At 37.7% G+C, this 13,431-nt stretch overlaps 1 protein-coding gene across 1 annotated transcript in view; it reads left to right on the forward strand.

Moving 5' to 3' along the window:
* The window catches only part of IFT81 (intraflagellar transport 81), a 154,536-nt gene that overhangs the window by 58,057 nt on the left and 83,048 nt on the right, over positions 1-13,431 (forward strand). The window contains exons 3-9 of the mRNA XM_069557822.1: positions 2,179-2,343; positions 2,867-2,970; positions 3,531-3,711; positions 8,347-8,436; positions 11,042-11,107; positions 11,422-11,532; positions 12,568-12,652. Coding sequence (XP_069413923.1) covers positions 2,200-2,343; positions 2,867-2,970; positions 3,531-3,711; positions 8,347-8,436; positions 11,042-11,107; positions 11,422-11,532; positions 12,568-12,652 — 781 coding nt within the window. The 5' untranslated portion in view covers positions 2,179-2,199. The remainder of the gene's footprint in view (positions 1-2,178; positions 2,344-2,866; positions 2,971-3,530; positions 3,712-8,346; positions 8,437-11,041; positions 11,108-11,421; positions 11,533-12,567; positions 12,653-13,431) is intronic.

Raw genomic sequence — 13,431 nt, forward strand, 5'->3', positions numbered from 1 at the left:
AAAGCCTCTTGATGAAAGTGAAAGAGAAGAGTGAAAAAGTTGGCTTAAAGCTCAACATTCAGAAAACAAAGATCATGGCATTCGGTCCCATCACTTCATGGCAAATAGATGGGGAAACAGTGTCAGACTTAATTTTTTTGGACTCCAAAATCACTGCAGATGGTGATAGCAGCCGTGAAATTAAAAGATGCTTACTCCTTGGAGAGAAAGTTATGACCAACCTAGATAGCATATTCAAAAGCAGAGATATTACTTTGCCAACAAAGGCTGGTCTAGTCAAGGCTACGGTTTTTCCAGTGGTCATGCATGAATGTGAGAGTTGGACTGTGAAGAAAGCTGAGCACCGAAGAATTGATGCTTTTGAACTGTGGTGTTGGAGAAGACTCTTGAGAGTCCCTTGGACTGCAAGGAGATCCAACCAGTCCATTCTAAAGGAGATCAGCCCTGGGTGTTCTTTAGAAGGACTGATGCTAAAGCTGAAACTCCAATATTTTGGCCTCCTCATGTGAAGAGTTGACTCATTGGAAAAGACCCTGCTGGGAGGGATTGAGGGCAGGAGGAGAAGGGGACTACAGAGGATGAGATGGCTGGATGGCATCACCGACTCAATGGACATGAGTTTGTGTGGACTCCGGGAGTTGGTGATGGACAGGGAGGCCTGGTGTGCTGCAATTCATGGGGTTGCAAAGAGTCGGACACGACTGAGCTACTGAACTGAACTGAACTGAACTGAAGGTAACAATTTGGAAACAAAACTGAGGAAAGCTAAATTGAGCTTGGGTTTCCCAGGTGGCGCTAGTGGCAAAGAACCCGCCTGTCAGTGCTGGAGAGGAAAGAGATGTAGGTTTGATCCCTGGGTCAGGAGGAACAGAGGAATGCATGGCAACCCATTCCAGTATACTTGCCTAGAGAATTCTAGGGTGGAGGATCCTGGTGCGCTACAGTCCAGAGGATCGCAAAGAGTTGGACACAACTGAAGTGACTTCAGTCAGTTCAGTTCAGTCGCTCAGTTGTGCCCAACTCTTTGCGACCCCATGGATCGCAGCATGCCAGGCTTCCCTGTTCATCAAACTCCTGAAGCTTGCTCAGACTCATGTCCATCGAGTCAGTGATGCCATCCAACCATCTCATTTTCTGTTGTCCCCTTCTCCTCCTGCCTTCAATCTTTCCCAGAATCACGGTCTTTTCCAGTAAGTCAGTTCTTTACATCAAGTGGCCCAAGTATTGCAGTTTTAGCATCAGCATCAGTCCTTCCAGTATGTGAAGAGCACATCCCTAAGTCATGTGTGACTCTTTCATGACCCTATGGACCATAGCCCTCTAGGCTCCTCTGTCCATGGGATTCCCAGGCAAGAAGACTGGAGTGGGTAGCCATTTCCTTCTCCAGGTGCTTTTCCTGACCCAGGGATTGAGCCCACATCTCTTGCATTGGCAGGTGGATTCTTTACCACTGAGCTACCTGGGAAGCTCAAAGAAGGCATACCTAAGGCTGAAGTTTGCAACCTCTACCCAGCTTCCCTTGTGGCTTAGCTGGTAAAGAATCTACCTGCAATGCAGGAGACCTGGGTTTGATCCCTGGGTTGGGAAAATCCCCTGGAGAAGGGAAAGGCTACCCACTCCAGTATTCTGGCCTGGAGAATTCCATGGACTATATAGTCCATGGGGTTGCAAAGAGTTGGACATGACTGAGCAACTTTCACCCACTCACCCAGCTTCAGTTGGTTGTGGCCATATAGTGGGTCCAGGGTTCCCAGATCTGATTATCTAGAGAATTTGGAAACTTGGATGAATGTGGGATGCTAATTAAAAAAAAAATTGAAGCATGTCTCCAGGCTGAGTTTTACCCCTGGGTAAAAATTGTAGAGTTGAATGGGAGAAGTGTTAATGTGGGTGGGTTTTATATTCACTTGTCCATGTTAATTCAGATGATTGCTATCAGATGCATATACAAAAATGTGTCATTGAATATTATCAATATGTACTGTAGCATTCCTAATAAAGTCCACACACTCTTTCAACAAAATAACTCTTTTTCACAGCATTTTGTATTCCATGTAGAATACATTCCATGCCTACTTCCTATGAACTTAATACTGACCTTCTGGTGAATGTATTTTGTTAATACAGAATTTTTGTTTCCAACATTGAGGAATTTTTTCCTGTATTTTTACTTTTTAGTTTAAATTATAAGACCTAATTATGAGTGATCAAATAAAATTCATCGTGGACAATCTCAATAAGGAACCTTTTAGGAAGAACTATAATTTAATCACATTTGATTCCCTGGAGCCAATGCAACTATTACAAGTTCTCAATGATGTTCTGGCTGAGATTGACCCAAAGGTAAGAGTTTTCTTTTTCTCTGTGATGAAAAGGGTGGCAAGAAAGCAAGTTTCTGCCACTAAATATCTGTGACTTTGGGGCAAATTATTTAACCTCTCTGGGCCTAGTTTTCCATTCCTATAAAGTGATAGTAGATGATCTTTAAGATTTCTCTACTAGCTCAAAAATTAAATTACCTCCTTGTACCTTACTTAGAAATTATTTGTGCAGTTCCAAACATAAATAGATTTGGTCCCGGAATGAAAATGCTTTTACAAAAGGTTTTATTGTGTTGCAAGTTAGCTCATGTCTCATATACACTGGTCTTTTCCACTGGAGACTTTCTTAAGCTTGGCATTCTTAGTATGAATCCTGATCTAGCTTGTATGTACCCTCCCTTGGAATCTGGAAGCCTCCATACTTAATCTGTTTTATGAAGAGACCATTGTGACTGTTATGCTCTAGCAGGACAATTTTGTCAGTGAGTTTCAATATTGTACTTTGCTATATTTGCATAATAACATTTTTTCAATTTCTTTGTTAGCAAGTTGTTGATATCAGAGAGGAGATGCCAGAGCAAACAGCCAAAAGGATGTTGAGCCTTCTTGGTATTCTTAAATACAAACCTCCAGGAAATGCCGCAGACATGTAAGAAGCTGACCAAGTGTTGCTTTCTTAGAGCTGTACTTTAATATCTAAACCTTCATAGTCAGTCTTTCTGGCAATATTTGTTTTCCCTAAGACAGTGGCCTCATGAAATCACTGAATTTCAAAATAATCTTGGTTTTTACTGTTATTTTGTCATGTAGGAGTCTTAAGTGAGTCAGTTCTTTTTCTTAATAAAAAAAGTCAGGCAAATCCATGTTTCTATTTAATCATTTATCTGCCATCCTGTACAAAAGCTACAACTTAAACCTGTCCAGTCAGTGAAGTGAAGTATTAGGGCTGACCAGTTAATGGTTCCAAAATAACCTCCTCATATATTCCAGTGATGTATTAAGGGACTAATTTTATGATTATTGTCAATGTGCAGACTTACTTTAGAATAGCCTTGGTTTTATCTTTTTAAAATAGTTATGGATAAGTGTAAATTGGATTTGAGCAAATGGTAACTCTTTTCAAGGTTTACTTTTAAGCCTCTGTGTGTGTGTGTGTGTGTGTGTGTGTGTGTGTGTGTGTGTGTGTGTATGTTTATTTTCTTTTTATAGGAGTACCTTTCGTCAGGGTCTGGTGATTGGAAGTAAACCTGTAATTTACCCAGTGCTCCACTGGCTTCTTCAGAGAACTAGTGAACTGAAGAAAAGAGCATATTTAGCTCGTTTTTTAATAAAACTTGAGGTACCAAGTGAGTTTCTCCAGGATGAAACTGTGGCTGATACCAATAAACAGGTATACAATATATAAATGGTATTTTTAAGCTATATGTAATGGGTTTCAAGGTTTCAAATATATATTAATCTCACTTAAGTTTATTTGCTGTTTCTGTATTTCCATTGGAACCAAAAGGATAAATTGTTATCAATAATTTTTGCCTGTAATCACTCTATGAAAATATTGACTTCTGAACACCAGTACCATTTTGGTGATAGAGTATGTGGATAGAAAAAATCCTGAAATTAGGATTTTAAAATAATTTATTACTTAGGAATTGTGCATAGTTAAATGATCTTTTTGACCAACTCAGTACCATGAGGGTGGGGGTTCAGTAAAGGGCATGTGGACTTTCTTTGTACTGTTTCTTACAACTGAATCTGCCATTACCTCAAAAGTTTAACTGAAGTTTTAAAATGTCCTTGAACGAGTAAACACATGTGGATTTTTTTAAAAAAGAATTGTGGGTAGATAGGATCCTAGGCTTGGAACTGCGGAATACTTAGTTAGATGACTATATAATTTGTCATCCAAATTAGAGAGGAGGGTGGTTATCATAATAATTACACCAGAGCAAAAGGTATAAATTGGCACTATACCTTCAAAAATTGTGTGTAGGCAAAGAAGCCAGGGTTATGATCTCAAAGGATGTCCTAATCAGGCAGAAGGTAGAGAAAGAACCAGGAATTTGCAATTTCAGTGTACTTTCCTCACCAGAGTTTTGATGGATATTGGGTTTCTGGCCTTAAGACATTAAAGCTCTTAACTATACAGGATTTTGGCTGGTCTGGCTCCTGGTCCTGGGATTTCAAAGCATGTTGCTGATTGAAGACTGTCTAAACCACTCTATGGAAATAGACTATGGAAGTTAGAGAATTTAGGCTTGAGAGTGCAAAGAACTTTGATTTAAAAGAAAAAATTTGCTTCTCTTTAGCATTTGTACTTTTGTTTTATAGTAGGTCTTTAGACCAATTTGTGCCAGTTTGTTGTGAATTTTAATAGTTTGTCTATCTGTCTCTTCCAGTAGATTTATGAGATCTCTAAGGACAGGTATCATGTCTTATCCATCTTTATTTTTCTCCAGGATTTTGTATGATATGGCTCAAAATTTGGTTAAATTGAAACAATCTACTAAATGTTTTTTATCCATATATTTTGTTATTTTGGGTAGCCATGACAGTAACTCAAAATAGAGTCAGTATTGATCTCTTAAGACATTTCAAGGGTTGAAAGGTTTATGCAAATAATTATGTCAAATAATACAGTAGACACCTTGAGAAAGCACAGCACCATTGCAGCCCCTACCTTTGAAGGCTTTACACAATGTAAGTAGTAGAGAGTGTACACATGAACTATTTTCTCCTCCCTACACTCCGCTATCAATAAATTTGATAGAAACTAATTCCTCTGAAGGAAGTTTATTAATAGTTTTTAATCAAACATGCCAAACTAATTACTAATGGAAGAATTAATAATACTAAAGACATATTTGTTCTTGAAGCATGTTTGAAGTATATGTATGAAATGATTTACATGTTTAGCCAGTCTTTTAGCGGAGAACCTAATAAAAAATTCACATTGTCTTTCTAAATGAAGAGTTTTAGAACAATTGATTTATAGACTTGCAGGATATATGTCAAGAAGAAAATATTAATTTTGTCATTATCCACAAAAAAAAACCCTATTTTAAAAAATTTTGGGATAAGAGTTGTGACTTTTTTCATTCCTTTAACTGCTCTTTTATTGAACACCTGTATCAGTTAAGTACTATGCTAGGCCCTAGGGATATAGAAGCCTCCACAAGTAATATGATTCTTGTCCTCCTGACTGTCAGTGTCCAAAGGTGGAGACAGATAGTTCAGTTGCTCAGTTGTGTCCAACTCTTTGCGACCCCATCAATCGCAGCACGCCAGGCCTCCCTGTCCATCACCAACCCCCGGAGTTCACCCAAACTCATGTCCATCGAGTCGGTGATGCCATCCAGCCATTCACCCTCTGTCATTGCCTTCTCCTCCTGCCCTCAATCCCTCCCAGCATCAGGGTCTTTTCCAGTGAGTCCACTCTTTGCATGAGGTGGCCAAGTACTGGAGTTACAGCTTTATCATCATTCCTTCTAAAGAACACCCAGGGCTGATCTCCTTTAGAATGGACTGGTTGGATCTCCTTGCAGTCCAAGGGACTCTCAAGAGTCTTCTCCAACACCACAGTTCAAAAGCATCAATTCTTCGGTGCTCAGCTTTCTTCACAGTCCAACTCTCACAGCCATACATGACCACTGGAAAAACCATAGCCTTGACTAGACCAGCCTTTGTTGGCAAAGTAATATCTCTGCTTTTGAATATGCTATCTAGGTTGGTCATAACTTTCCTTCCAAGGAGTAAGCGTCTTTTAATTTCATGGCTGCAATCACCATCTGCAGTGATTTTGGAGTCCAAAAAAATTAAGTCTGACACTGTTTCCCCATCTATTTGCCATGAAGTGATGGGACCGAATGCCATGATCTTTGTTTTCTGAATGTTGAGCTTTAAGCCAACTTTTTCACTCTTCTCTTTCACTTAAATAATAGGCTTTTGAGTTCCTCTTCACTTTCTGCCATAAGGGTGGTGTCATCTGCATATCTGAGGTTATTGATATTTCTCCCGGCAATCTTGATTCCAGCTTGTGCTTCTTCCAGCCCAGCGTTTCTCATGATGTACTCTGCATAGAAGTTAAATAAGTAGGGTGACAATATACAGCCTTGACGTACTCCTTTTCCTATTTGGAACCAGTCTGTAGTTCCATGTCCAGTTCTAACTGTTGCTTCCTGACCTGTATATAGGTTTCTCAAGAGGCAGGTCAGGTGGTCTGGTATTCCCATCTCTTTCAGAATTTTCCACAGTTTATTGTGATCCACACAGTCAAAGGCTTTGGCATAGTCAATAAAGCAGAAATAGACGTTTTTCTGGAACTCTCTTGCTTTTTCTATGATCCAGTAGATGTTGGCAATTTGATCTCTGGTTCCTCTGCCTTTTCTAAGACCAGCTTGAACATCAGGAAGTTCATGGTTCACATATTGCTGAAGCCTGGCTTGGAAAACCTTGAGCATTACTTTAGTAGAGTGTGAGATGAGTGCAACTGTGCTGTAGTTTGAGCATTCTTTGGCATTGCCTTTCTTTGGGATTGGAATGAAAACTGACCTTTTCCAGTCCTGTGGCCACTGCTGAGTTTTCTAAATTTGCTGGCATATTGAGTGCAGCACTTTCACAGCATCATATTTCAGGACCTGAAATAGCTCAACTGAAATTCCATCACCTCCACTAGCTTTGTTCACAGTGATGCTTTCTAAGGCCCACTTGACTTCATATTCCAGATGTCTGGCTCTAGGTGAGTGATCACAACAATGTGATTATCTTGGTCGTGAAGATCTTTTTTGTACAGTTCTTCTGTGTATTCTTGCCACCTCTTCTTAATATCTTCTGCTTCTGTTAGGTCCATACCATTTCTGTTCTGTATTGAGCCCATCTTTGCATGAAATGTTCCCTTGGTGTCTCTAATTTTCATGAAGAGATCTCTAGTCTTTCCCATTCTGTTGTTTTCCTCTATTTCTTTGCATTGATCACTGAGGAAGGCTTTCTTATCTCTCCTTGCTATTCTTTGGAACTCTGCATTCAGATGCTTATATCTTTCCTTTTCTCCTTTGCTTTTCACTTCTCTTCTTTTCACAGCTATTTGTAAGGCCTCCTCAGACAGCCATTTTGCTTTTTTGCATTTCTTTTCCATGGGGATGGTCTTGATCCCTGTCTCCTGTACAATGCCACGAACCTCCGTCCATAGTTCATCAGGCACTCTCTCTATCAAATGTAGTCCCTTAAATCTGTTTCTCACTTCCACTGTATGAAGTGAAGTGAAGTCGCTCAGTCGTGTCTGACTCTTTGCGACCCCGTGGGCTGTAGCCTGCCAGGCTCCTCTGTCCATGGGATTCTCCAGGCAAGTATACTGGAGTGGGTTGCCATTTCCTTCTCCAGGGAATCTTCCCAACCCAGGGATCGAACCCAGGTCTCCTGCATTGCAGGCAGACACTTTATCCTCTGAGCTACCAGGGAAGATACCCCTCCACTGTATAATCATAAGGAATTTGATTTATGTCATATTTGAATGGTCTAGTGGTCTTCCCTACTTTCTTCAATTTAAGTCTGAATAAGGAGTTCATGATCTGAACCATAATCAGATCAGATAAGTAACTAGCAATTACAAGTTTATATGATATTTACTCTGATATCATGGTATTCATATAGAACAGGTACAGGGCTAAAGAAAAGAAGGCTTCTTTGGGGACACTGAAATCTGAAGGATGAGTAAGTTATCCAGGAAAGGGATGAGGGAGTCATAGAGTGTTGTTCTCAGACAGAATAAGGTGTATAAAGTGAAGGTGGATGGAATAGGGTGTGTAAAGTGAAAGTGGACTATACCAGGAATTTAAAGAAGGTCAACATAGCTGGCATGTTAGAGGCCAGATTATATACACCACCATTTTTGTGTCCTGTATGAATATTTAAGGATATATTTTAATGGTGTTCTATACTGATTAAATAATGACTATAAGTTAATAGATGACCTGATTAAGGAAACCTACTGGATCTAGTCAGTTTATAATTTTTTAACTTGTTCTTTTAGTATGAAGATTTGATGGAAGCCTTTAAAACTTTGCATAAAGAATGTGAGCAGCTCAAGACATCTGGATTTTCTACAGCAGAAATAAGAAGGGTAAAGAAAAAACAATAATGATTTTGGTGGGGATTTGAATTAAATTCAGAATGTCTTAAGACTATAGAAACTAATGATAGCAAATGGCAAATTTTCTTTTGTAGGACCTTTGCTGATTCTTTGCTGATTCTTTACCAAAGAAATTAATGAGGCCAGGGTTAACTCACAGTTAATTCTTATGTACTGTTGTTATATAGAGCACTTTGTTGTTGTTCAGTCACTAAGTCATGTCCGACTTTTTGCAACCCCATGGACCAGAGCCCACCAGGCTCCTCTGTCCATGGGATTTCCCAGGCAAGAATACTGGAGTGGATTACCATGTCCTCTTCCTGGGGATCTTCCTGATCCACAGATCAAACCCAAGTCTCCTGCATTGGCAGGCAGATTCTTTACTACTGAGCCACCAAGGAAGCCTGTATAGATCACTACCATGGATTAAAAGTAATTATGTTTTGGGTCTTCATCTAATATATATGTGTATATACACACACATATATATATAAAGTCTATGTCATAGAAGAAAGAAAAACAGAAGGAAAAAAATCTAATTGTTAACATTTGTTGCACTATATCCTTTCAGATTTTGTGTATGTGTGTGTGTGTGTATGTGTGTATGTATGTATGTATTTGGGATCACACTATACATTATTATTTGTATCTTATTTTTTTAATCATTGCATTGTGAATATATTCCCATTGTTATCTTTCTACAATGTGATTTTCAATGAGTAAATAGTATTCTATTTACTATATTCTATTCTATATTCTAAAACTATGGATAGTTTTACAGTTTTTGGTGTTTTGTTTTCATAATTTGCTATTATAGATAATGCTATAATTATCTTCTACATAAATTTATTTGGGGCTATCTGTGATTGTTTCCTTAGAATAAATTTCTAGAAGTAGAAAGCATATAAGGATTTTTATGTCTTTCTTGATGCATGTTATTTAGTGTTCTCCAAAAAATATTTTTGAACTCTCACCAGACATATAAGTTCTTTCTCTAAAACACTGCTAATTTTCGCTTTCTTGAATTTTATAATTTTAGAAATAACATCTTTATCTTCTCAAACAAGAATCATTAGAAGTTGCTTCCTCAGGGAGGCCCTTCCCTGATTCTCTAGATGGATTAGTTCACCTCAATTCTTTTTGTTTTGTAACACTCATTGTACTTATAGTTATTTTAATGTCTGTCTTTCCAGACATTTTAAACTCTGTGAGGGCGAGGACCATGTCTATATATCTTATTTACCACAATATCCCCAGTGTCTATCCCCAGTCCCCTGCATGTAATAGGTCTCCAATAAGAGTTTATTGAATGTATTAGAAATGAAAGATGAAGTCACATCTGATAGAAAAGAAAGACCCATAAGTAGATACTTATCACAAAGTATGGAATAAGGGTGATAGATACCCATCTACTGTTCCTCCATTATGCCATGTTAGTAACCAGAAATGATAAAATAACCTAGAGTCTGTGATTTTAATTTTATTAATTATTACTGGAGTGTTTTTGAATATATTCTTTGTAAGGAAATACAATTAAGCAAAAAATAGAAACTAATTCACTTAAAATCCCATGCTCTTGTGGTAACTTTTATTGCTATTTTAGTGAATATATGTAAATCTTTTTCTTGGTATTGTATTATATATAAAGATCATAGTCTGCTTTCGAGTAATGCTGTATCATGACTTCTTCTCATGTTATCCAACATTCTTCTGAGTAATTTTTAGTAACTTTCATTGTGTTGTGCCATAATTCACTTAATAATCCTTAGACATTTGGGTCAGTTCCAAATTTTAGATAGAATTAGCATCTATGAGAATCCTTATAGATTCCCATGGGTAAAATTACTGATCCAGAAGGTATGCACACTTATTTTAAGACTTTTGAAATTATTCTCCAGTACAATACCACCAATAGTAACAGTCCCTGTTTCCCCAGATCCTGGCAGTACTGACCACCATGTGTATTTTTCCTTTCATTATTACTGTGAGAGTTAGCCTGTTAGTTTTTGGGGTTTAGCAAGGATTTTTTTGCTTGTTTTGTTTTCACTAGAAAATATTGTGGAGCTGGTGGAAAATTTTTTTTTGAGATCTTTTATTTTTAGAAAGGGAATTGGTTAATTGGCAAAACCAGACACAAATTTATATATTGAAAACACCATAGCCTTAAAAATAATTTTACTGGAAAACTGACAGAATATAAAGTTTGGTGTTTAACAGAGAAGGTGGGATGTCAGCAGCTGTTCACATTTTTAGACCTGCACACTATCCATTATAAAAGATTTTTGAAAAATCGTGTGTCCATATTGGAATTAGAACACAAATGGGCTGCTTGGCAGCTTCACCTTACTATTTTATAACCTGTTGCTTTTCTAAATGAATACCAAGCTACCAAATAAATTACTCTGAATAAAGAACCCTGGAGAGGAAGGGCGGGTGGTAGATAGAAATGCACTTCTTCCAAAAGAGGATCTTTGCTTCTTAATGCTCTGGTTATAAGTGATGGAAGTGCTAAATGTGTAGTCATATAAAAAGCTTATCTGAATTCTACAGACAAAGAATATTTTTTCCTTATAATGTCTTCTTGACTGCTTTTTAGGATATCAGTGCAATGGAGGAAGAAAAGGATCAGCTTATTAAGAGAGTTGAACGTTTGAAGAAAAGGGTAAGGCAAGAATTAGCACTGTAAAACTTTGACCCTCAGTCCCAAGAACTTGCAAAGAATTAGGAATTGCAAGTAAAGATTAAGCAAGGCATAAGTGTACGTCTGAAGAGGGAGTCAAATAATATGAACAGAAAGGGAATCTCCCTAGGCAGCAGCCCAAGGCTTTCAAGGACCTGGAGTGTGAAACTTTAGTGTCATCTCTAGGGAATGCTGTTTACCAAAAGGAAATGATAAGTGAATGTCTGAGTCACGTGACATGCTAATGTCTCTCTTAAATCTGACAGTAACATATACTACTTATTCCCTTACTGTAGGTGGAGGCAGTTCAGAATCATCAGAGGATGCTGAAAATAGCAAGGCAACTTCGAGTTGAGAAAGAGAGAGAAGAATTTCTTGCACAACAGAAACAGGAACAAAAAAATCAGGTACCCACATAAAAGTTTATATTGTCATGATGAAAGAAATAGTTCCTTCTGATCATTCAGGTGTTAAGAGGAAGATTTTTAGAATTGAGGATGTTCATGTTTCCCTTTGTTAGCATAATGAAATACTCTTTTTAAGAGTATTGCATGGTACCAACAGCAAAAACAAAACCATCTTTTGGGTTTCTATTTTTCATGCGTATCTATGCACTATCTCTTGGGCCATGCTTAACTCATGTTGTTCCAGCATTACAGAATATCCATTGTAATGTAAAGCGGTAAGATTAACTGTTAATAGAACTTCTAGAATCTCTAAAGGGTGTCTTAAGATTCAGACTGTATGAGAATGTCTATTTTATTCCACGAATCATGGTATTTTTTATGTTTTACTCCAGTGGCAAATAAGCAAATCATGAAAAGACTCAAAAATCACACATACTCCACATTTTTAGATTTTGCCTTAAAGAAAAAAATAATTTGGCCAGAAAGTATTTCTTTTATTTTATTGAAAATCTATCTTAAAACTGAGTGGACTTGTGTATTAGAATGATATTTCAAATCAGCGTCATTTGCTACTAAATGGGCAGTTTAGGTTTTTGGCTCTTCTGGAACTTGGCTTGGCTTCATAATATTAGTGCAGTAAGCTGCATTTGCCCGTGCCCTGAATGGTTACTTAGCTTCACTTTCTGATTCTCAAACATCATTTCTGAGAATGTTAGCATTTCTTGGAATTAAGAAAACCATGTTTTAACAGAAAAGCCTAGTACAAATATTTCTTTAACATGCATTTTTCCTTGATCACCAAATTCAACAAATAACTAAAGAAAACATTTCCGAAACCTTTTTTTTTTTTTTTAAGTTTTACTTGAAAATGCATTGAGCAAACCAGTTACATTTTTGGCTTAGCTTAGTAATTTCTTAGTTATTATTTATTTCCTTTATAAGAATTATGTAGAACTTGTATTTTTCATTGCTTGTCTATGTAAATGGTAGGTTTCAGCAGAATAAGCAAGTAATAGATGTAATTGTATTTTAAAGCTATTTCATGCAGTGCAGAGACTGCAAAGAATACAAAACCAGCTGAAAAGTATGCGACACGCAGCAGCAGATGCGACACCTGAAAGTAAGTGGGAATTACTGTGTGATATAGGTGATCATATTAGTGAGAATACTAGTTTAAGTCAGTAGTCTTCCTTACTAATGGGAACTGATGATTGTCAAGCAATAGGTCAGCATTTTGGGGCATCATTTCCTAGCTAGTAAGTGACAGCCTGGTTAAGACATCCTGAAGTGTTCACCTATGGTCTTTTAATTCCCTTTCAGTGTTTTGTCAGAGAGTGAAGGTAGTGGAAACCATGGTGGAGGGAGGCTCTCTGGTGTGTGAATGTGTAAAATACTTAGAATGGACGCTATGAAAAAGTTGGACAGAAAAAGTGTAAATATCATTTTACTGCCAGGGCTATAAAGAAAAAGAATAAAATGCTAGATCCTTAAAACTGAGTGCTTTTCGTATTTTGGGTTGTGCCAATGAAATGGGTATCTCTGGCTCTGTTATCACATTAGCTTTACATAGAGGATGGATGGCAGGAGAAGAAGGGGGCAACAGAGGATGAAATGGGTGGATGGCATCATCGACTTAATGAACATGATGAGACTGAGCAAACTCTGGGAGATAGTGAAGGACAGGGAAGCCTGGGGTGCTGCAGTCCATGGGGTTGCAAAGAGTTGGACATGACAGCGACTGAACAGCAATCCCAGATTATACCACCAAACCCATCCTAGGCATTTTTAAGGTGTTTTTGTTCATTAGAAGGGAGATGATGTAAACTGAAAGAGCAGTAAAAAATTCTCATTTGTACTGGAGAAATATTTCAATGTAAATATCCAGCTCTTGGAGGATAT

This window comes from Ovis canadensis, chromosome 17 (genome assembly GCF_042477335.2).
Source record: "Ovis canadensis isolate MfBH-ARS-UI-01 breed Bighorn chromosome 17, ARS-UI_OviCan_v2, whole genome shotgun sequence".
Taxonomy (NCBI): Eukaryota; Metazoa; Chordata; class Mammalia; order Artiodactyla; family Bovidae; genus Ovis; species Ovis canadensis.